This window comes from Melozone crissalis, unplaced genomic scaffold (assembly GCF_028551555.1).
Source record: "Melozone crissalis strain CALT ecotype California unplaced genomic scaffold, PUWL_Pcris_2 ptg000006l_1, whole genome shotgun sequence".
NCBI lineage: Eukaryota > Metazoa > Chordata > Aves > Passeriformes > Passerellidae > Melozone > Melozone crissalis.
The window spans coordinates 27,474,032-27,500,000 of NW_026535784.1; the positions used below are offsets into that span (position 1 = coordinate 27,474,032).

General features: G+C 38.1%; 1 protein-coding gene across 21 annotated transcripts in view; it reads right to left on the reverse strand.

Annotated features, from left to right (window-relative positions):
* The window catches only part of TENM3 (teneurin transmembrane protein 3), a 1,290,863-nt gene that overhangs the window by 155,550 nt on the left and 1,109,344 nt on the right, over nt 1-25,969 (reverse strand). For 12 of the 21 annotated variants that reach the window (XM_054295903.1, XM_054295906.1, XM_054295901.1 and 9 more), the window contains one exon: nt 15,575-15,784. The exons of the other annotated variants lie outside the window; for them this stretch is intronic. In XM_054295903.1, the coding sequence (XP_054151878.1) occupies nt 15,575-15,784 (210 nt within the window). The remainder of the gene's footprint in view (nt 1-15,574; nt 15,785-25,969) is intronic. 21 annotated transcript variants of the gene reach the window in all.

Below are 25,969 nucleotides of genomic sequence, written 5' to 3' on the forward strand. Positions count from 1 at the left end.
CCGAGAGGAAGCACCTGGAGCAGGTGGGGAGGCAGCACAGGGCCCTCAGACACTGCTGGAAAACCAGCTGGGGTGCTGGAAGGTAACTTTTGAATTAATGGCTGGATAAAGTGCAACTGAGCTCTCTCTGAGGACATGCATTCCTTCAGGGGTGGAAAACATCCTCAGGTGTGATCTCACTTGTCTGTGATGTGAGAGCCACTAAGGCAGTGGTGCGTGTCCAGACAGGTTATTTCTTTTGTGTAAAAATTCCATACTGTAGGAAAAACGCTGCATGTTTTTTCCAGCACTTTTAAACTCTTTTATCCTTTGTCCAACAGTTAATCATTCATCTCACATGCAGACATAACTGTGCCACTGTCACTGCAATCATATCCTGATGCCACTCTAATATTATGTCCCTCCACTTGTGCAAAAAGCATTTTTACACACAGCACTTTTGTTGAAGTCCTGCTTGCTGACTGCCTTTCACCTCTTGAACAAAAATACTTTCTCTAATGGGATGAAGTGTACATGAAACACTGCAGAGAACACCCTTTCTATACTGCTTTCAGTAGTTCATTTATATCATTAATTTCTTCAGAAAAATTTGAAATTCCAGAGTTGACATTTGACTGTTAAATATATTAATTTTAAAATATAACCTAATAATATTAACAACATTTGGGGGAATAAGAGCCTTCTTTATAGAACAGATTTTTCTTTCTGCACCAATTGTTAGCTTCAGCTATTAAAATCTAGCCATTTGCACAATATTATGCATTAACAGCAGGCCTACAAAACTGTACAAAGTGGAAGTAAAAAAGATTGAGAAAAGCACAAATCCAGATGTTAACTTCCACAGAGTGAGTGTAAAGAGCCTCTTCATATCAAACACACACATTAGAGACTCCAATATTTCAGGTCAAGTGGGAGCATCTCACCAAGAAGTCTGAAACCAACTACCCTCTACAGCAAAAATGGTCACATTTGTGGAAATTAGTGCCATTACCAGTACCAACATCTCAGTAATTTCTGCTTTTAATCCTCTTGTAAGGCTATTAAGGTATCGAGGAATATCTCAGTTCCCAGGGGCAGATAAGTAGCCTAGCACCCAAAAGGTTAAGATTATCCTGCTCTGTTAAAAGCACATAAGATTGATACTTTTCTGTATCTTCTGGCCTGTCTGCAGCTGAAAATTCTCCCAACAGCCAAAGCAGCCATCAAGAGAAAAGACTTTGTGGGTTTTTTTAACAATTTTCATCTCTTCTAATAGTTTTCCTGCCACAAGACGGTAAGAAGGATCAGAAGCAGGCAGGATGTCAGTTTTCATCCCCAATTATAAAGGAACTACACTTTTAAGTACTCGTGTTTGTGTTTTTGCTGATCCTTCTACAGATGTCTAGACTATTCTCAGAACAGAAGGGTTAAAGAAAATTCTAGATTACAACTGTTTTAATATGGATTAGGAGCAAAATTGTCTCTTTTTTGTTTCAAAAAAACATACACGTTGCATAGCATTGCATTCTTTAATGTGAAGACACTAATATTAAGAAAGAAACATGACATGGTTACTTTAATTATGTAGAACTGTAATTGGCATTTATTGCATCGGGCTTCAGAGGGATAGGAGCATGGGGTGGAAGCTGATTTTTTCATTAAATAGCTGCCCCAAGGCAGATACATTCTGAACAAAGCACCTTTTCATGAGATCTACCTGTCCCATGGAGAGAACAACAAAGGGAACGAGGAAGGGGACGTAGGAAGCCTGAACAAGGAGAAAATGATATGAAAAGAGTCCATTAAAAAAAGAGAAAAAGGGATAAAAGAGAAAGTACTAACTAGGATGGAGTGGCATGGTATGGTCTAATAAAGGTTAAATGACTTAATAAGAAAAAGATGCTTTCAAAGAAGAAGGGCAAAAAGAGGGAAAGGAAGAAATTAAAAGAGCACACTTAAAGGATAAGAAGGATTAAAACTAAGATAGAACAAGAGGAAAAAACCCAATACCCAATCTCTCCAAAGAATAAAAAGGCAAAAAAAATATCATATCCATGGCATACAGATCACTTCAGGGAGTTAAAGGCTCGTGCCTGTTTGCATCGGTTTAATTGTAGATTTGAGTATATGGCATTCCTCAGCACTTTTTGACTGCTTAAGGAGCATTAAACAGATGAGTCATGAAGGATGAAGTTAAGGGCAGAGGAGTCCAGGACAACCTCTGCTTTCCCATCCACACTCATTTCTTTCCTGCTTTGCCTCAAGGTGGCTACCAGCAGTTTGGGTCTGAAAGAGCCTAAAAAGAACATTTCCTTGCCTTTTTTTCAAAGATGATGCATGGTATCAGAAAAAAATATCCCCATATCAGTTGCATATGCTGCTAGCGGAATGGGGGAGTCATGCCTGCTCCTCAGTAAGCCACCTCAACAACTTCAGAAATTGATACGGGGTGCAGATGAGCAGTCCCATTATTTGTATGTTTAGTTTTCCACTGATATTCCACAGCAGCAATGGAAATCTTTATTCCTATGGTGGCAAACAACAAATACACCACAAAAAGGGGATCTAGTTTTCTAATGTATTCTGTGGATTCAAATCAGAGGCTGTGCTGCATCACCCCTTGGCTTGGCTCCTATCTCACGGTCACTATTAACAGACAGCTATGGCAAGGGGCAATGCAAACAGCACACCATTTTAGCACTGTTAACCCTCAAAGCAACAGCTTCGCACTTGGAGGCAGAAATCATGGCAAAGGAGCTGGCTGGTGCTTACATCAGCAGAGAGCAAGTTTTGAGTGGTAGAAATAGTGCATCTACAACTACTTTTTTCCTTTACTATTCAACATCTCCAAAAGAACCAAACAGCACTGATGCAACTGTGAAAGAGCACTGCATCTAGAGGTTCCTGTACTTCATACCTCTCAAGAGGATTTCCCAAAGGCTGCCTCCAAATGCCACTGAATTGTTCAAGTCTTTGTAACCACAGGAATACGCTTTTCACATTTCTTTAAATTTGTTTCCAGCTCTGTTGTAATCATGGTAGTGCAGTAACAGGAAATAGAAACATATGCATATATTAACTGCAACTTAATTCTGCCAGGATATAAGACATTATTTGCACTTGTGCAAGTTGAGAATCACTAATCATCATCACTAAGATGAAAGGTTAGTGCATTGTTTATAGACTATTTAGTATTCACATTTGATTATTTCAGGATTAGTGTCAGAAAAATTATATACTACCAACCATACATAGCTCCCCCTTGAACAATCTTTTAATCATTCTCTGCATTTTCTTTCTGCCTTCAAATTTCTTGAACTTTTTGTAGAAGCAGTATTCTATCCATCACTCAAAAATACATAAATACATGGTAGTTTAAGATTCCAGGTGCAAAACAGATAGTCACACTCTCTTCCTAAGATATGACAGAACAGATTAAATCTGGGGCAGCACACCATACAAGAACATCAACATTGCTAAAGCACACATGAAGGAAGGAAGCTCCCCCAACTTCCCTAACACAAAACTGGTACTACAGAACACTTCCCTTTTAGACATAGGTGGTTTAAATGACCAAGTATAAACATTTCATTCTTTACTAGTTTGAATTTTAACTCTTTCTCAAGGAATTCTATATACACAAAGGGGGAAAAAATATCTGGTCTGTTGTGGCCATGATCATAGAAAGTTACTGTATGACAATGAAGCGAAGTTGCACCCAAAACTCAAGACTGTTTCAAAAGAACTTTCAGATAAATTTATTTAACAAATGTTGATCTGAGTATTACTAACAATAAAGCAACTAGATGAATCTAGGCAGCCTGTACTGTTTTGATTGTTATTCTGCTGGTCTTTCTGTACAAAACTAGCTATTTAAAATGTCTAGCTAACTGTATAAATCTCTGTAATAGGGCAAGGAAGTATTTCCCTTTCAGGCTCAAAACTGGCTGATTCCTCCACCCTGCCTAGGAAAGTCCCTCAGGGCCTCCAGTCCAGAAGGCTTGCAAGGCAGTTCATTCTGGAGGGCTTTCTAGAAGCTAGAAAGGAGTTGTAAAAATATCTAATCTATCCTCCACCTCTGCCTTCCTGTTTACTGGCTTAGGTAAATAATAGTAGCCAGAATTCACTACAATAAGGAGAGACATCCTTTTAAATGGGAGACCAGATTAAAATAAGAAATAATTCAACTTCAGTGAAGAAGACATCCATACATGATGCTGTGGTGCATTCTGATGCCAATTATTTTGAGTTATTCATATAAAACTATAAACAAACAGAAAAATATTCCATATTACACACCACTGATTAAAGGCCTTGAGGCAATAGAACAAGAAGGACATCTGAACAAAAATATTGCAGTGAATTTTGAAATTTTGAAAACCATACATTACAAGGCATAAGTAACCTTTATACTGTAGTGCTTGAAAAATGCACAAAAAAGACTTGAAAAAGACCTATTATTTTTGAATTATCCACGTAAATACACCACAAATGCTGAATATCTGAAGGCACATTAAGAGCTAAAGTACTTGGAAACTGAAAATTATAAGGTATCAATTATTGTTTCTATGGGTGAATACTTTTTTTCCTGAGCATTACTATATATTCCAATGTCAACAATAAAACAGTGAAGTGCTTCTTTCTAATTTTTCAGTAGCAATAAAAATAAACAGATCTTTGACATATATCAGACATAACAAACAACTTCTTTACTAATATACTGCTGCTTTAAGAAACCATATCTTAGCTTTTCCATTCCTTTAATCCCCATCTAGAGTGCCTGCTGGCAAATCAGCAGCATGTCGGAAAGGGTTGAAGAACATGAAGATATAGAAGTGTGAATTCCATGAAGTCTGTTGCTCCCTCTATGTTATATATTTTTGGCCAGTAAAACAATGTGAGTACTTAGCTCCACAACCCCATGTTGTGCATCTCACCCCAGTAGCAATTACAGGAAGAGTCCAGCTGTAAAAACCTGATGGAGACGCTGTGCAGATTCAAAGACTCAAAAGCGCAATTCATTAGAAGTGCTTCACTTGTTTTCTGAAGCAATTTCGAAGCTGGTGTACACAGAGATGGGGGTGCAAGGTCACCCCTAGCCTCACCTTTTCACCACTCTGCAGAGGACAAGCCACCAGAAAGTAACCCAGAGACTCAAGAAATGCCACAGACAGTATTTTAAAGCTTTCCTGAACACAATCTAGGATGCTGCTGAGGAGAAAGAAGGAAGCATTCAACAAAAAACCCCTTGTGGTTTCTATACATTTAAGAATGAACAGAAAAACAAGTCCCCTCACACCAACTGCTAGTGACAAAATCAAGGGAAAGCTTTACTCTTCCTTGAGCCTTTCTGAATGAACTACAAGACTCAACCAGCAGCAGCTGATATTTTGTACTCAGTGATAAGTCAGCCTCCTGTATATTCAGATATATGCTTTATTACAAATAAATTCCACTGTATGTTGTTTGAATAGCTACTGCAGTGTTAAATTGAAGCTTCAAGAAATGCATATAAAATAATATTTAAGAGACCATTTCATGTAAAGTCTGCAGGTTATGGCAATAATGGGATAAGTTTACTGCTGATTAATGCAAAACAGAGTATCTTTCAACACAAAGATGAGTTGGATTGATGGCAAAATTTACAGTAACTGACTTCCTTTTAATTTGCAAGTATTCTGCGATTACAGTATTTCCAAATTGAGGACTTCGTTTTGTTTGGTTTTTTTAATGACAACAAAGCATCCTGTTACATAAACAGAACTGTTCTTTGACATTGCATCTTGCTACTAACTGTTATGGGATTTATCTTCAAGAGAAGAATAGCAAAAAGAGGCAAATTAATTCTGTTTACTGTAACTGTAGCAGGGATACTGGTGTAAACACACAGAATTCCCATGGAGAGAATATTTTTAGTCTTTTGTAATAAATGATCAGCAACTTAGCAGGCAGAAACATCCTTACTTTTTTCTTTCCCCTCCCTCCCTGGCTCAGAGACCATCTCTCGTACCTACGAATTCTAACGATTAAAATAATGCTACCAATTACTTTGCTGCATTCCAGGATGCATAGTCAAGTATGTAATGCAATAAACTATGCCTGAATGGTCTGTTTACCCCAAAGCAAGTTACAAGGAAAACTCTTTCGCCTTAAAGGACTTGTCTCTTTGGAGCGTACAGGCTGGCAAAAAGCCAAGGGAAGCTGGTGCTTAAGCAACCAAGACTGAGCAGTGCCTGTGTGCACTGCAATCTCAGCCAACCGCAGTAAATGTTATTGGAGTTTTTGTGCTGTAAAATTGCTGCTTTCATGCCCACTGCATCTGACAATAGGAATCCTTGGCTTGCATGAGAAAGGAAGGCTGATGTGCCTTCTAGTCAGATCTCTGCATCCTTAAAAAGCAGGGTTACTACTCCTGTGTACTCCTAATGGGTTAGTGACAAATAAATTCATGTCAATGCTATGTCAGACACAGAAAGATACTAAATGGAGAAATTCTTTGTATATGAGAGAGAAGAGCAGAAGACTCATGCTTTAAGCACAGTCCTTAGGCTATTAAAACTATTGATAATATTTAAAAAGATAAAGCATGTTAAAGGTGACAAATGTTTAGCCCTTCACTTTTCAAAGCAACTTTTGAGATAATGGTTTTCACAATCATCAATGCACACTATTTTTTTTGCTTAGTGACTCAAGCACAAAATCCTTACCATTCCTCCTATGAAAGACTGCAACAAGCATCTGCCAGCTGAATTTCATAAGAGTCCTGCTCACTTTCAGCAAGCAGCATGTTTAAAGCACTGAAACATGATCCTCCAACTTACAGCTACTGAGAACAGACTTCAACTGGAAACCAAAAGGCGATGAGAAGACAAATCAGAATTTCAAAAAATTTTGTCAAATGATCTGCGTTTTTTGCTGCAGGAACTTTTTAACACAATAGAATAAAACATATATTGCAGTTGCATCACAATGACCAGATTTCTGTATTAACCTCCACTAGCAACTTCCATTTAATCCAACAGCAATTCCACAAAAGCACAGAATAGGGCTGTAGCAATCATTGGAACTATAGAATAAACTAGATATTAAAAAAAAAAATCAAGATTTTATTAAAAACTCACAATCTTCAACTCATTCTATGTTTCTGGAAGAACTCTTGTATTCACAAATCCATCAAGGATTGGTGAGCATTAGAGCTCATAAGAAAGGGTTGTAAAACTGTAAATTTAGACTGTTGCCACCATACGATGAACACATGGGAACATGTGTAAGATCTTGAGTCCTCCCTTTCTAAAAATGGCCTTTAAAAAAAAGATTTTGCATTGCAGTATAGAGTTAAAAATACTAGACTTTTCCCCAAAATAAAAAAAAATGAAAAATCAAAATTAAAAAGAGCTTAATGAGATGATGCAACACACTTGCATCTGCTCCTGATGTTATACAAGTTATTTGCTGTGCACTCACATAATATTTGTCCTTCTGGAAGTCAGCATAAACAGTACCTGGGTGAAGTCCTCAGATTTGTAATTTATAATGAAAATAAACCCCCTGTATGTAACTGTTTCCTTGTCCTCTTACCTTCTGTATTACAGATTAATTTCTACAATAAATTTCTTCCAGCCTACTCTCTGCACAAGAGCAGTACATCCTTGCTCCTGATTGCGACTTCAGGATTCTTCCATTAAACTGTGACAATTTAAATTCAAGCTCCTTATCTTGCAATTAGGAAATGTCTGCTTTGTAATCAAGCAGTCAAAGGAAACGATGTGTGTGCAAGCACTGGCAAGAGGGAAGGATGCATTTTTGACTCTTATGTTCATCCATCGCACCAGGTACACGTTAGTTCACTTAAGTGAGCTGACATTTGGGTGCAGCGTGCTTCCTTCAGTAAAACTGCTTTTATGTTTCACTGTATTTCAGAATGAATTCATCTTCGCAGATTTTCTTAAACTGCCTGATTTTTTGTAATATGATTTTTGATGGGGAAGGAGGAGTGGAGAAAATGTCTCCATATCAGATCATATCCGCACTACGATGCACAGTTGGCAGGTTGTCCCATCTGGCATGCATTCGAGTATAAGATGGATAATTTGTCACTCTGAATCCTTTGATTTGCGAAAAGGCCAAAATCATCTCTGCAAAGATATTTTGCGGCTAATGATACAGGAGGTGTGGGGGAGACTGTTCTTTGAAGGCTACGAAGGCCACAATCTGAGGAGAAATAATTGGGTCTTGGCTCTTCTATTAATTAACATAGTAAGAGATTGAAAACTACAAAAATCTCTTAGGAGCAAAGCATGACTTACAACAATCAGATATGAGAAGTAATTGCCCACCACTTTGCAAAATTTGATTTTGGAGGGGTGAGGGTGAGACTGGGGAACTGTAATTTGCTCTTGGCAAACAGACTGAATGCTTAATTAAACAGAACAAATGTACATTTTTGTACATTAAGGGAACAATGTTGACAGAATTTTGGCTTAAAAACCAATGAAAGGATAAAAAGATGGATTCATGAAATTGAAATCAAATATCAAAAAGATAAAAAATAAACTGGCTAGCATTCAAAACACAATTTTCAAGTTTTTAAGGCAACTACATTTGCCCCAAGCAAGAGGAACAGATAAATCTGTTGATCTGTAGTTCCTGAAAGATATTTGCCTTCCTGCAATGTCTGACTTTGGACCATAAGAGATTTACGTGCTTCTGTAGCTACCAAGGAAGGCTGCAAGCATTGCTACACACTGGCTGAAACAAAACTGTCTCTGGCCTGAGAAAAAAAGTCAGCATGTATTTTTATAACATGAACTTATTCTGTATTTACAGAAAGCTTGTCAAGTACCTCTATTCAGCATCGCGGGCATTGAGAATTTATGGGTATCAAACATTTTTGCTTACAAAATATTTACATGAATATGTACATGCCCAGAAGACATTGGCAGTTTTCACTGAGAACTGGGAATCTTATTTTGTAATTTTGCAGGATATAAAATGGTCTAGTACGTGGGAAGGGAAAGTGGCTGTTTTGCAAATGATTTATTGTGGAAGGTCTGGACAATTTCAGAGTGAGGTCTGGGCTACAGGACAAATAATTTTCTGTTCCATTTAAACAGGCAATGCATTTCAACATGCAGGCTGCCAACCTAACAGGCGTAGCCATAGCTTAGTAAGAAAATCTCTGTCATAAAGTACAAGCTCACATATACCTGATCTGAAATACACACAAGCACCACTAGAAAGCTCCAGGAGGTTATCTCAGTTCACCTTCTCCTAATTGAATGTAGATTTGTTCTCAGCAGTATGAGTTATATTTTTGTTTGTTTTAATATCATGTTACAAAGCGACAGAGCTTCTGTCACTTCCTTGGGACAGACTGATATCTTAATGTGGTTCACTGCTAAACAGTTTTTCCTAACCATGTGCCTAATCTTTCCTTTCCTTATTTTCATCCTGTTACTTTTAATTGCATCCCCACACCACATGCAACATGTTCCATTCTATCTTTGGTTATTAGCTTCTCTTTGCCAGCAATTAATTACTGCTTAGGCCACATACTAAGTAAGCCACAGCTAAATCTCCTACCTATTCCCCTATAGTAATACCTCTAACCTCATAATTGTTTTCATGCACATATATCTGAACAGTAAAATAAAGAGCAATAAGAGAATTTGATAAGAACTTTCAGCCAGATGTCTGAATTCTAAACTTATATTCCATTGATGCTATGCCTAGGAATCCCTCTTTACTGATATATTTATATACCCAGCTCAACCAGTACTCGTGAGTCAGACCATGCTGCAGATTAATGCCTAATTAAAATTCTCTATGACCATTTCTCCTTAGATTTTTCCTGAAAACACTGCACTTCAGACCAGCTTGCATTTTTCAGTTCTAATTTCACTTTATTAGTTTCTGGCTATACAATTAATGATCTTTCCTTGCCCTCTTCTATTAACATTTTGTCTCTAGTTGGCACTCAGAACACTTGCTATTTAGTATCATTGGGAAATCTTTAGTGCCATTTTTACTCATCCATATAACTAATAAGGATGTCAAATAAAATTGAGATTATAGGATATCCTCACGATGTTCTTCAATACAACTCCTCCTGGTCTGAACTATTAATCCTAATTTATTATCATGGAGTATTTCAAACCAAACAGGTCTGAGTTAATTTTTCATGTAACATGTCTCAGGGTCAGTGTCAGACCTGAGGACAAATTGCGTGTACTGGTACAACAATGACAAAATTTAATTTATCATGATTTATGAGATAAGAGATAAAAATCTCATTAAACAATGTGTAAGGCAACAATGAAAATAAGGCATGTGGATACCATCAGAGATTCCAGATGACTGACAGTTCTGAGAATGATGAAAAGGAAAAGAAGTAAATATATGTACTCCACTGAGAAAAACCTAAAGAGCTTTAAAGCATTTAATCTCATGACCTCAATTTTGTTTCCTTGTGTCCTAGAACACCCCCCACACCCCCTTCCCTCTCCTTTTGTTCCCCAATAACTTGAACTACTAAAATGCAGTTCATTAGAGCATGGGGCTGGTAACACCAACGTTGCGGGTTCAATCCTTGTGTGGGCCATCCACTTAAAAGCTAGGCTTGATGATCCTTGTGTAGGAGACCTAGTAGATCTCCTCCTACTAAGAACATTCTAGGAAATCAAAAGAACTCCTCCTACTGTGAAACTACATGGCTGGTGACAGCCTGGCTGCCAGGTTCTAGCTCACCAGTACATGCAATTTCCTTTGTGAAGGAACTGCGGCAAAGCAGAGATGGAGGAAAGACTGGGAAGTGTTTAGTAGGCACTAAAGCAGGACTACCAAAAAGCCAAACAAGGTACTTCCACATTGGCTAAGACTCGATTTGCCATGGGCCTCTTCAATATTCACAGGTTATTTCCAACATTCTCACAAGCCAGTTGGGTATGAAGGGAAAAATCCTGTTTTCCTCTTCCCGCCCTGACAGGAGCTGCAAGGGAAGACAAGATGCCTTAAAAGTTACAGGCATCTTCCACTAACTTATAGCACAAATCCCTGTGCACACTTCCAATCACACTTCCATTTAATTTTGCTCTTGGTGAAAGAAAAAGGTGGAAGTGAGGCAGATTGTTTAGTCATGCTGCTTATACATGAACAGTGGGATTTATGCAGAAAACATGAGATGGAGGGAAAATCTGAAGAGTAAAAAACCCCTAACAAACACCTAATAAAAGTCACATCTATGATCTGTACATGTGTTATATCTGGTCTTTACTAGTGCTAGCCTTGAGCATTGGGCACCTATTCCCTCAGGTACCTGTACAAAAGGAAAAGGTTCTGACATTGGCTTCTTGACATTGTGGGGTAATAAAAACAATAATTTCTGTATGGCAGATACTTTTGTATAAGCTCTTCCTTCAAGTTCTAATGAATCATCATGAAATAAAGTCCTCAATTTATAGGAGAATTATGCCACAGCACATTTGGTGTCTGTAGAGTGACATGTCCTACAATGAGACCTCTGAATGCAGAGAGTTCAAATACCTTTTCATTCCACCAGCTTTATTAGATTACTTTTTCTCTTTCACAAGTTTGAATTCAGAGTTGTGCTCTAGATTTCCAAATTTGTAGGAAGGCATAGCCATTTTAAACTGAAAAGCCCATCAATCTGCAATTCCCATGTGGCTGGAGTAAAATCTTTTTTATTGTACATTACCTGGCGGATCCTTGATCAAGGACAACTGGAAACCAGTTTATGTTATACTGAATTTCTTTCAGATCTTCCCACCACACAAACTATCATCACAAACTGTTATTAAGAAACATGAGAATCTTGATGTTCAAATGCACTATACAATTGCTGCTGTGAAATACATACTTCCTATTTTGCATTTTCTGGTTCTCCCACAATATTTCCAATTTAGGGGTAAAAATTCTCAAATCTGAGTTTCTACTTCAGATTCTTCAATTTCATTGTCAGTAGTAAGCATTAAATATTAACTATACCTTGTCTTCATACTCTCTGCTTAAACTAAGAATTTAGCACTTCGTTTTTTATTATATTAAACTCTGTGTTAAAAGATGAGCTACTACTAATTTCAATAAATTCCCGTCCAAATTCTGAATAATCTGTAAGTTTTCATGGAACAAGATTAAGAAACTTATCAAGATGCCTAAATACAGATACTACATGACTTCTACTTTTTATAAGCAGACTTAGTGACATAAGGAAGCCCTCCAACTCAATCACATTTAAGAATCCTTTCCTCTCAGCTTCCAGTTTACTCTCCCTCTCACCTTAACAACTGTTTCATTTCCCTGCATATGTATTCAGATGTCCCTGTTCATTATAAACCATTTTGCTGCTCTTTCTAAAAACAATAAATGTAATACATAAATTGTTCTGATAGCAGTGGGCAGTCAGACTGACTGCTGGAACAGTTCATCTACTGAGCTGCACCCTGAAGAAGAGGAACAAGTAGAATTAGAGATGCTGTCTAAAAGAAGAGTTGTCTGATAGTCCTAAAATTTATCTCCTCCTGAATTTCACTACTTACTAACACACTGCTCTTAGAGAAATTAAATTATTCCTATTAAACTGTCCACAACAGTCCTCACTTGATCTGAATTTTTAAAGCTACTAGTAATATCTCCATGAGACCTTAGCTTCTATGGCGAGCATCTGATAACTCATTGTACTAATTCTTTTTGCTCCTTTAGCTAATTCCAGAAAAGGATGCTAATTCCCATTGGTTAACAAAACACGCTAATCAAACCCAGCATCATAGAGTAATATAACTCTACACACATATTCAGATACTCTAAATTTTAAGTGAGCCAATCAAATAAAATACATTGATCAAATGAACTCATTCTAAAGGAAAACAATCAGATGTTTGAATAGACTAAGATGATGTTAATTCAACTTACTATTCAAATAAAGTCAATATAACTGAAAGCAGTTCAATAATATAATTGTTTTCAGTCAGCACCTTTTTTATCCCTAAATGCTTCAGCAGTGATTCCCCATTCTCTGCCAACATAAACACTGGACAAAGTCATCTGGAATGTGGCACTGGACTTACTTTAAACCCATTAAGATTAGATAGCATTGAAAGCTTACATGAAGATGCAAAAGAAAAGACAACTAGTGAAAAGTTGTTCACTTCTTTCTGTGAAAGTGCTACACATGCTGCATTACTGACCATTTTAGCTAAAGAAAATGCAATAATCAAATAATAGCATTCTAAAGGCCACAGTTAAATGATATTGACTTAATAGCACAGAATTAGAGAGATCCACATCCTACAGTGCAATATTACACAACCATGCATATCGCCAAGTAGAAGAAAGTTGTAGCTCACTTACTATATTCTGCTTTTCCCTGTTTTACAATGAACATACTTTCCCCCCACCAACAGGTCATCAGCATATCTTATGAGAAACCAACCATAAGCAAATCAGGTAGATAATCCAAGCAATATTCATTTATGTGCTGAGTGAAAGGAATCTTTCTTCCAGTAACACAAAGCCTCGTTCTGCAGGTGGCTGTAGAAATGCAAGTCCACTACCTGAACACCTATGATCTTCTCCTTACCCAGCAGAAAAGCAACAAGCCTGACTTAAATTATGGCAGTCCCTATACATACAGTATCCGTGGTTAGCAAGCTGAAGCACTTCTGAAAACAAGTCTAATCTTTTGGAGAGAAAGATCACTTGACAGCAGGAACTGCAAACAGTTCTACCACACATATACACTGAAGGGGTGAATATCAGATATCTGCAGGTAGAGGAGAACAGTGGGGAGAGGGAAAAGGAAGAAGAACACATACTTGCAGAGTGCACTGGGTTTCCTCCTGCTTAGCAAAAGTCTTACAAAGAACAACTGTCTCAACAAATACCACGGTGCTAACTCCGGTCCTACTTGTCAACAAAACCCCTCTGATGTTGCTCTGCTAAAAGGCTGAGACTTGACTTGACAGAGGATCAGATGAAATTAATTTAGCTTGTCTGGGGTGGAACAGGTTAAGGAACATTCCTGAAGGTTGGTAAACTCGCTGGCAAGCAACTGTTCAAAATTTCAGAAGCAGCAAAAGGACCAAAATCTAGAGGAATGATGAACACTTACTAGCTTCCTAAGAGATGCAAGCAGATCATCCCAATTATTCAAAATTTTTAGCAGTTTTGTCTTGCTTTCGCATTTTTCATTTATAAAAGAAGGGTTGGAGGGTATAGTAATCTAAATATATTGACTTATTGAACTAAATCAGGAGACCTTTTGGATAATGCATGTATTTTCTAACAGATTTCATATTCCTAGAGATAAAAGAAAGCATAGCATACCCTGATTATGACAATGCATAACCATTTTTTGAGTTCTTCACAGATTAAATACTGAGCAAGTTGAACATGCAAAGACAAAGTTATCATCAATTTTAAATAACTTAATCCAAATGTGTCAAATTCACATACATGAGTGCTCTTAGCAGACTGGCTTTTTAGACATAACACCAAAACTCCACTCAAAGCTAAGAAGAGAAGCTCAAATGTAGTGCCATGCTTGGCAAAATCATTCTGTCCAATCAGCTGATGTGCGATCTGCAGAAAAATATTTCTCCATACCCCCTCTAGTGGTTCATCTGTAGGTGAGATTTTAACAATCAAAACACAGGAATGGTTCTTAGAATATGAAGTGGCTTGTTCCAAGCTTTGCTGATCTACCTGAGAAGGGCTGTGAATTAAAAAAATTATTCTTCCAGTGTGCCTATGCCTATACCAAGAAAATCTGTTCAGTCATGCAACAGAAATGGAAACCTGTGGCTAATGTATTTTTTCATATCAAAAGGAAAAAAAGAAAAAATAGAGAAAAGGAAAAAAAAGAAAAAAAAGAAAAAAAGGAAAAGAAGAAAGAGGAAAAGAAAAAAAGAAAAAAGAAGATGAAAGAGAAAGAAAAATAAAAAAAGTGGTTTTTTTGGGCACAATGTTTAAGCAGGCATTGGTGTTTAAAGTATGTCACTCCTTTTGCTTACTTATACTGGTTGGAAGGAAGAGAAATGTGGAAACATACATCCCAGAAGCCACCACTGCCTCATGTCATCTCTTTAGAGCTCTCTTTAGAGCTTTCTTCCACAGTCTTGAGTAAAAAAGTACTATCCAGTAAAAAAAATCCTGCTGTCCTTCCCTTGGGAAATGAAAGGAATGGCTGGAACCTGCTGAACTTGACGAGGTAGTAAAAGACAACTTTTACATTATTCTGAAGCTAAATATCATGACAGTTTAACCAACTTCAGTCTACCCTTTAAAATGTACAACTAAAGGTTAGTCACTTGCTAAAAACTACATTACATCATAAACGATTAATAGCTACTGCTTCACATAAGCATTGCCTGTTAAACAACTTAGACAAGAATTTCTACATTAACTGTTATTTTCTACTCTTGCTCATCTTACAGTAAAATAGGACAATTTGTGGCATTTAAGGAAACACCAGTTTAAAATACAGAGTCATTTTGATATATTTAAGTTTTGTTAGACAATTTCTTAAGAAGATGGAAAATAAAAGGGTATTTAAACTATGGACAAAGTGTCCTCTTCTTACCATGACCTGGGACAGATACTGGATTATCACTGGTCTGCACTAGATATGAGCCGGCAGTATAGTCCTCATCTGTATCAGAGTCCTGAACTGGCTGGCTGGCATTATTACTTAATAACCACCTCTGGTTGTCATGGAGATTGGGTGATGGAGGAGGGGAGTGTAAATGTTCAGTAACTGATGGACTAGATGAGGAGGATGGCATGGGAGGACCTATAAAAAAATAAAAAGCATTTAAAATATGGGTCAAAATACCATATGAAAAACAAATAATTAATTTCTTGTATCAGCAAAAGGTGAATATTCTACTTCAAACAAGAAAAAAAGATGGACAAAGAAAATATGACAACTGCCTGAAATAAACTGGTTTAAGTGTTTTAGAAACCATAACAAAACGCCATGGCTTGATATTTCAATGAACAGTGTTTATCATACAGGATTGCTTCTTTCAGTGGGACACTCCCGTCTAAAATCTACTAGTGAAATAGAGTAATACAAATAAAGCAGGCACAGAGACAGAGAAACAGGACCAGTTTTCCGAGCTCACACATACAGGGAAACTTACTGCTGTAAATTTTTACCACAGGAGTTACTCTGACAGAACTTTTAGTTACCAGCAATGTTTCTCAGACACATATGCTATTTAAAACCTGTCAAAATGTTTCACCTGTCAAACTTGTGTCCATGTGCACAAGTTGTCTTAAAAAATGCATTCACAATGACTACATCCCATTCCTGCATTTTGAAAATATCTTAAAGTCATAATGGAGGAAGACAGATTTAAATAAAGCCTTAGGATATCATTACAATGCATTTAGTCCTTCAATGAGACAATAATTATACCAGAATGCAAGAGACAAAGAATTACCTAATCCACTCAGTGAATACAAAGGTTCTTTATAGTCTTTAGTGAGCACAGATCTTACTCAGAGTAAGATTGCTGGACTACTTTAGAAATAAGTGTTGTTGCCTGTAGGTGGGGAATGTGCCAGAAAATGAAGCTTTATTACATAATTTATGATAAAACCAAAATTAGATTAATCTGCATGGTTACAATTCACAACTATAAATCTAAATTTAAATTAGAGGAAAAGGGGCTTTTTTCATCATATAATGATTTGGTTTTATGGCACTTAGTAGTATAGTTACGCTGCAGAAGTGCTGTGCTTCTCAGTGTTAATAAATCATACTGGCACCAGTAGTTTGAATTACTTTCCCTCCACCTCCCTTGTACACTGCTAGAATCATGCTAATTATTGGTTTTTTTCTTTCACATTCAGTTTATACCATCATATAGTATCTTAAATATCTCTAAAATATGTTAAGTCCTTACCAATTGGCTTCCTTGAGAAGAAACCTATGACAGCCTCACCACAAACTATTTACTTAATACTTCCACATATAATTCAGCCCTTCTTGTAGTGAACAGCACATATCATTATAATTTAAGATGGAGGCTTGGTCCCGGAAGGAAAGTGAGCACTTGCTATTAGTCAAGTAACTCCTGTGTAAAATCCAAGGTTTACAATCAGGGAAATAAAAAGTATGGAGGAATGACATTGTACAGGGCTCAACTTGTGAATTTAGAAGTAGAGAATGGGCACATTTTGTAGTTCGAGATAAAATGCCAACAGGTTTTCTTGCTACACTTTGACTTTTTATATTGCTTGCTTCAGTAACCTGAATTTGTGGTTATTTCTTGATGGAATATTTAATGCATTATTTATGATACACTTCAACTGATTTAAGTAGTAGTTATATTTCATTTTTTGAATAGTTCCAATAAAAAAAGTGGGGGTTTTGTAATATTTATTTTTTATCTTGGAATAAACCTCCTTTACCTGCTTTGGACCTCTCTTAGAGGAGAGCTACAGTAATATGTTCCAGATGTATATGTACTGTTTGAAGCAAGTCAACATTTCAGTAGTATCCTTGGACTTGTATATAACACTTCTCAATATGCTTCCTTTCTCCTTCTCAATTTACACTCATTACCTTTCAGGCATAACAGAGCCCTGATTGCACAAATCACAATCAAATACAAAATATCATGCTGCCTGAAAATGTGTCGTGTCCAAGGTTCCTTAATTGTTTTGTAAACTTCCCCATTTATTCAAATCGATTAATTGTCTCAGTGTGACATGGCTAGCTGACACTGCACCGCAGTGATGAGTAGCCATGCAGAACATGCACCACTTGGTTTACTGAATTTCTCAGTTCAGAACACACCGCGCATCAGGTGTGGGGTGGAAGTGCAAGGGTATTGGCAAAGCTCCCACCACTACACTCAGCAGGGACACATCTCTGCTACTGCAAAAATCAGTTGATTAGGGCTGTGAGACCACCAGGAAGTTATGCAACTTTTAGTAAATAAACCTAATTCCAGCAGGCAGATCTTACAATCGTTGAATCATTTAGGTTGGAAAAGAATTTTAAGATCATTGAGTCCAACCTTAAACTCAGCATTGTCATGTCCATCACTAAATCATGTCCCTAAATGCCACCTCTACATGTCTGTAAAACACCTCCATGAATAGAGACTCAACCACTTCCCTAGGCAGCCTGTTCTGAGTTGTGATCACCCTTAAAGGGAAGAATTTTTTTCTAGTATTCAAGCTAAACTTTCCTGACACACTGCTAGCTCACGTTTTGCTGGCAGTCAACCAGCATCTCCTTTTCTGCCAGACAGCTTTCTAGCCAGTCTTCTCCGAGCCTGTAGCATTGCATGGAGTTGTGACCCAAGCGCAGGATCCAGAACCTGGCCTTGTTGAAACTCAGACAATTGGCCTCAGCCCATTGATCCAGTCTGTCCAGATCCCTCTGTGGAACCTTCTACCCCCCAGTAGACCAAAATTCCTGCCCAATTTGGAGTCATCTGTGAGCTGAACGAGGGCATACTTGATCTCCTCCAGATCACTGATAAAAAATGTGAACAGGATTAGCCCAGAGGAACTCTAGCCAGACTGAGACTAGCCCCAGTACTGAGCCCAGAGGAACTCCACTGAGTAGCCACCAGCTGGTTGCAATTCCATCCACCACCACCTCTCTGGGCCTGCCCACCCAGTTTTTAACCCAGCAAAGAGGACACCCATCCACACCATGGAAAGCCAGGTTCTCCAGGAGAATGTTGTGGGAGAAAGTGTCAAGAACTTTAAGTCTTGGTAGACAACACCCACAGCCTTTCCCTTATCCACTAAGGGGGCCAGTTTGTCACAGAAGGAGACTGGGTTGGTCAGGAAGAACGTGCCTTTTGTAAACCCCTGCTGGCTGGGCCTGATCTCCTGTTTGTCCTGTACACGTTGCATGATGGCACTGGAGATGATCTGCTCCATGACCTCCAGGCACTGAGGTCAGGCTGACAGCTCTGGACTTCCCTGGAATCTCCTTCTGGCTCTCCCTGTAGGTAAGTGCCACATTATCCAACTTCCAGTCACCTGGGACATTCACACTGCTGCTGGTAAATGACTGGAAGTGGCTTGCTGAGCCCTTCTGCCAGCTCCCTCAGTACCCTGGGGTTGAGCCCCATAGATTTGTGGGTGTCAAAGTTGCATAGCAGGTCATTGACTACTTCTTCTTGGATTACAGGTGTTTGTTCTGCTCCCTGTTCCTGTCTTCCAGCTCAAAGGGCTGGGGATCTTGAAGCCAACTGGTCTTACTATTAAAGACTGAGGCAAAGAAGTCATTAAATTACCTCAGATTCTTCCTCATCCTTCCTCACTGTATTTTCCACCTTCACCGAATAAAGGATGGCTATTCTCCCCAGCCCTCCTTTTGCTTTCTTGTCACAAAGTTACATGGCCTGCAGAGAAAAGGGAGCCAGCTATACTTTGAGCCAATTTTTCACAAGAACCCTAGGCCAACCAGCTGGGACACCTATTTCTGTAAAACTTCATCCAGAACCAGCAGATTTTTGCAGTGAGCTCCTCTTTGATTCCAAGTGAAAAGACAGATAGCTATCTATACTGCCATTTATAGAATAAGCTACACATTAAGGAAAAAAATACTTAAAACACTTTCTAGAGGAATCGTAAATGATGTGCATATTCCTTTCCAATTCTTTTTTTATATGGAATGAAAGGCATTTAAAAATATTTGGCAATATCACCTCTTGAAGTCTGTACAAACTCATTTGTAAATAATAAAAATAATTAAGTATAACAAAAGCCAATTAGATTGATTATAACACTTTTTCCATACAGCTTAGAAGCATACAACACTAAGAATATTTCATTCTAAGAAAACTCAAAAAATACTACTTCTGATTTTCTCCCCATTCTGCTTCTTTTGGTATCCACCTAGCAAAACATTTGGTTCTTCTGCTTTGACTTTCATGCCTGAATTTTAAAAAAGCAAAAGTTCTTGTTTTTAATATGTGAACTTGATTCAACAATAAGATATTTTTTCACAGGCAAATATACTGGACTTAAGAGTACTTAAATCTCATGGTTTAGGTCAGTTATGAGGAAAAAGACCCTTTATTTTGTTAGCATTTTCATAATTGAAAACATATGACTTTAAATGACCTTTCTGGTCTTCAAAAAAATTATCTTATGTGAAGATGCAAAATACAGCCAAACTCCAGCAAGAACAGATTTAATATAGCAATATGTGAAGAGATGAATACATTTGCTAAGGATATGAGTCCCCAAAGAAAGTAAAACACAATGAAAATAGGTTGTAAGAAGAACATTAAAAAAGAAATACACCTGAGCTAATAATGGATACATTAAATACATATGTACAAAGCAATTACATTAAAAAATCTGCAGTGTTTTCTGCCACAATCAGCACTGATTTAAAACGTGGCACAAATGACAAGTTGGAAGCAGAACTGATGTCACATATTGAAAAGTTCAGTGGAACAAGTATGGTAAGTGCAACCCATAAAAAGATAGCAAATAAATAATGGGGAAGACTGCAACAATGGACTGGTAGTAATGTACAGAAATTTCTATTTTAAGTACATTAAGGCTCAACTAAGTCTAAAGCTGAGCCTCTGTCAATTGGTGCTACCCAACTTTCCCAGTTTACAGTTATGTACAAGTTGCCTTTCCTTAAAAAATAAAAAAGGAAGAAGCTATTCACAGCATTTAAGCTTATTTACATGGTATTACAAAGAATGAACCCAACAACTGCTCAGCTTTCGTCCTCTATGGGTCACCAGCTGCAAGAGAAACACTTTGCTTCAACACCACTGAGTGCCTGGATGAACTGCATCTCCATTAGATGTATTTTGGAGAAAGCAGTGCTAGACACTTTCAGAAAATGGCATTTAAGAGAAAAGTAGGATGGGAGAGAAGCAGTAGTAATGACTTCTTGCTGTTGCAGGGCGGGTGAGCTGAAATAGATGACCCAGAGTCTCTGAGGAGCCTTAAAACATGTGCACTTATGAAATCTTCCTGCTAGATTCAAACTCTTAAAGCAGAGAGACTTTGCTGGCAATGACACTAAGAAGAAAGAAAAAACCTTGTTTATTTTCTATTCTTATTATAAATTAGATTTTTCTGACTATAATTCATGAAGCAATGAAAACTTTCTTGAGCTGAAATATGATCTTAAAAATGCGTAGTTTTCATTGCTTCATGAATTTCTTTAATGCTGAACTGTTGCTCATCTATCTAGACTGTCCCTAAAATCCTGGCATTATCAACTTACTTCCATAAGATGCATTGCAAGTTACATACTTCGAAAAGGTAATTTCACTATAAAAATTTGAAGGGCCATTATTTTCACCTCAATCAGGTTGCATAAATCCTATATTCAACTTAGGTACAACTTCTGATGGCTGCTTAAAGAATACAGCAGTAGACAGCTCTGTTTAGGCTGTTTAGCTATGGCAGAACAGTGCAGTTTTCCATTCACAGTGTTGGCAGCCCCCTTGTCACCAAGACTGCAGGAAAAAAAAAATTCCTCTATCTTCATCTCAAGCACACAGAAGGAGAGTCTTATTTTGAAGTGGTAAAGAGATTCTTACTGACTTCAATGTCAGTAAGAAAATTGTATTAAATTACAATTTGCAAAGTAGATATCTCTCTACTGAAATTAATGGGATTTTTGCTGGTGAGTTAATGGAAATGAAGATTTCATGTTATATTAAATGGCCCTACTATGTCATATAAACCCAAACTCAGACCCCATACTGTGGAAAAACACGTTATAATGGATCACTAAGAATAGCTATATATCTCTGTTTTGTACTCTGCTGCTCACAACATGACAAGGCAGGTTGCTGCTTGGGTTTTTTTTTTTGTTGTTTTTGTTTTGTTTTCAGGTTGTTTTTTTCTTTTAAGAAAACAGTTTAAGGATCTTGTAAAACTTGGATGAGACAGACAGCGGTTTTTGAAGGTCAGAAATAACGTCTTCTGGCTAAATTAATTAGAAACCAAAACACTTTCAAACATGAAGGACACTTACAAGCCTTCTGAATCAAGCTGAGATGACTCTTTGCAATCTGTTCTAAGACTTCCCAGTGTGCTGAAAGCTGTACACACTCTTGTTAAAAAGGGCACCTATACCCTCCTAACAAGTTTACTGATCGCATCCCAAAATTTCAATTTCTAGTGCATCACACGTAGATTGACCCAAAGAAGCTCCTAAAAACCCCAAGCCCCTGCATCTGGTATGTAGAACCCTTAACCAACTGCATTTTGGACCTTTTCATCTCTGCATATAAAACAGTAAGTCAGTAACAAGTGAGTTTTAATTTTAAACTAATTTTTCATTACGGACTTCCTGTATGCTCTCCAACCTGTATGACTTGGCATTGGCATTTATCTCTCTGCTGGATCCTGCAGCCTTCTGCAGCCAACCTGCAGTGACAGTTATCTCTTAATTAATACTCTACATGCAAATGGAACTACCAAAAAGTGTTGTTATATAGCACACAAAGAACAATTATTTATAACCAACACAGTTCTCTTTATCTCTTTATACCAGAGCTGACCACTGCAGTAGCTACTGTGAAGACCTCCCCAAGAAAATACATGCATAGACAGTCTTCCAAATATATACACACATATAACTAAGAATGTATTAATCCATCTACAGCGAAAAACAGTGCAGTGAGAAGAAATTACATGCCAAGAACTCTTTTAAAAATAAATACTTTCAAATGCATAGAAATCATTCTTGTGATCTGTTGTGGATTTTCCATTGGTGTTTTGCTTTATTTGTAAGCATAATGGATAATGACCCTTCTACCCATGAACTGGGAGGTATACTTTTGAAGTTTCAAATCCTTCTGAGTGCTGATGAACTGTGCCTTCATGTCAGATGCAAACTTTAAACACAAATTACATCTATTTTTCCTATATTTCTTCAAAAAGTTATCACTTCTAAACAAAACAGATGTATTATATTAACATGTATTCTAACTCACAAAGTTGTAACTACTTCTATAGGCTGTGAAAGCTAAAACTGTACAAAACCATTATCAAAGGACATTGATTTGAAAAACAAAATTAATCCATTAGAAAGCCAGACAAATAATGGCCTGAAATATTGTAATTTTTTTCCCTCTTGGAAATATAATAAGCAGAATCTGTAATATAAAACTGGCAATTATCTTCCAAAAAACAGAAAGAGTTGTTAAGAAAAATGGTTATGCCTTAGAACTGACACACATTTCTGAAGCAAACACTTTACGTTTTGAAGCATTTTGGTTGTTTCAAAAAGTTAACAGCTGCTGCTAAGCAGATTGTTAAATGAAAAGGAGTGCCCTGTTCTCACAGGGGTCAGACTGCATGACCACAACAGCTCCATCTTCAGTCCTGAGTTCAGGCAGTGCTCATTTTTGCTTTAAATGGGAGTTTTGTCTGTAAAGAAATTGCAGAATCTGAGCCTTGACTGGCAGAGGATCCTAACCAAAATGCACAGCTCTTCTTACTACGGAAAAATAATTTTTTTACTATTATTATTTTCAAAAGGAATCACCTTATAAATTCAGAGCCAGGTGTAGAGCAAGGGTCCACTCACCTATGCACAAAGTCCATAAGCTGAACCAAAACCTCAAGCATCCCTAGCATCCAGGGTTTATTTTTTTTTAGGAGCTACTCTGCTCAGCTCAACTGAATCTTCCAGTTTATTTCCCCCAATATTAATTAAAAGTGCACATGAAAAATACTGGAAGGGAACAGAGAGCTATTCCCAGAAAAAGTGAAAATCTTCATTCTACTAAGCAAATCATTTTAAGTGATAGGTCTCTGTATTTTGAGAAGAACATTCATCTCATTTGGGGGGTTGGGGGCGCAGCTTTGGACAGAAGCAAGCTGAAATCAATGCCAGATTGCAAAATATTCCGATTAACTCCTCTCTTCACTCGAGACGTAGAAGTTCTCACATGAAAATGTCACTTCTCCATTTGGAGCATCTGCTGGGATTCAGACTCCTCTGCCTTGTGATGGGAGGGAGTCTCATACAGCACATCAGGACAAGGAGACACCAGTTCAGCCACCGACCTGGCTGTACAAGTGGCACACTCGCAGTTTTGGCCCAGCCAAGCGCCACTCGCAGCCGACTTGCAGGCAGCCAGCACTCAGTAGCTGGAGCATCAGAGCCAGAAGGTCTCCAGGGGCCTGCAGCACTTGGACTGTGCATGGAGGGAAGCTCCTGGGGTGCCCATCTGGCTCCTGTGTAACTTGGCCACAGACCTGGCCCTTTGCTACCACAGCAGCTGGCACCTGCTCCAGCACAGCCAGAGGCAGAGGTGCAGTGGTGCTCCACACGCAGGCACGCACGCACAGCTCCGCACCTGAGCACTGCAAAAGTCACCCTGCATGGCCAATCACTTCTGCCTCAGCCAGAGCCCTCCACGGCTGTGCACATCTACCTGGGCCTACTGCTTCACTGACCACTGCATGGGGCAGGGAGAGGGCAGGAGAGATCTCCCAGGTAGGGGGAATGTGCAGCCAGTCGTTCCCTCTTCTCGCTACTCATCGATTCACACGCAAACCAAACTAAGCATTACACAGTGCTGTGAGAAAGAAACCAGCCCTTCCCAAATGCCTGCCAGGATTTTCATGTTCAAAAAATCCATACTATAAACACGCCACAGACACAAGCTAAAACCAGGAAAAAATCCCACCAGGGTTTTTTCTTTTTCCTGCATTTCCAGAAATGGAACGAAGGATCAAAAATGGAGCAGCTGGCAGATAGTATAATCAATGTAGGAAGGACAGCCACTCTGAGTCTGTCTTACATTCACTCAGCAATGATGCTGAAGTGTTTACCAAGTTTCCACTCTCAATCCTGACCTTTGTAAAAGACTGTAATTTTTCTGGATGTTGATACTCTTTCAGATGACAATTCATAAAGAGTAATCACCTATACAAGTAACCTTTGAAGAAATGCTTCTTTGTTCTTCCTATCCATGACTTTTTATTATTAGAGGTGAAATGGATTGAGCCATGTCACATCTGGTTTATCATTCTTCCAACACAACTCAGTGGTAGTCGATGCACTTTGTATTTTCACAGTTGCTTTGGGCTAAATTAGGAGGAGCAGAAAATGTCTTTTTTGAACAGGACAGGAAATGCATCTTGAAAAACACCAGACAAAGTGAAGGTTTTTTGCAAGGGAGTAGGAGAGAGGCTGCTTAATGAGGAAATAAACCTTCTGAGAATGATTCACAAATCATTCAGTTTTAGAATCAGGTAGTTTCCCACCCTCATTCCTCCCACCCCTGTAAGAAGCAGTTTGAAGAAGAGTGTCATTAAATACTAATTAACTAAATTTGGTTTTCTTAATTCTTCTGGGTCCTACATGAGAAAAGCAGTCTAAGCAAGGACAGGGATACCAGTTTTGCCTACTTTTGCTACCAGTGTGGCCACTGCCTTACAGCCTGCCATAAAAGGAACATCATCTTCAAAAAAAAGCATCCAGAGAACTTCTTAATGACATCAAATTGCTTATGCTTGCAGACCACAGAATAAGACTCGTTTTCTCAGAAGGAAATATAGCAATTTAAAGAGATTTTGATAGATGTGAACAAAGAGCAACAAACTGCTGAAAAAGACTTCTATCAACGTTACTTACAAAAATAATCCTATTTTTTATTATTCACAAGACTTACACAATATTCTGATTTGAAAGGAACCCACAAGGATCACCAAGCCCATCTCAAGTAAATGGGGATCAAACCCATGACCTTGGTCTTATCAGCACCATGCTCTAACCAATTAGTTCTTTTAGTGTGGCTATTTACATCCCTGTGAGCTGCATTTTTTGGATTGTAGCTATTTCAAAAGACTAGAGCTGTAGCATTGCAAAAGAAGAGGAAGAGAAGGAAGGATACAATGACTGCTGCCACCTTCAGCAGCTTCTGATTGCCAGCTGCCCCAGAGAGCAGCACATGCTCCCCCAGGAGCTCTGGATGCCTCCCAGCATGGCTCTGCAGGGACC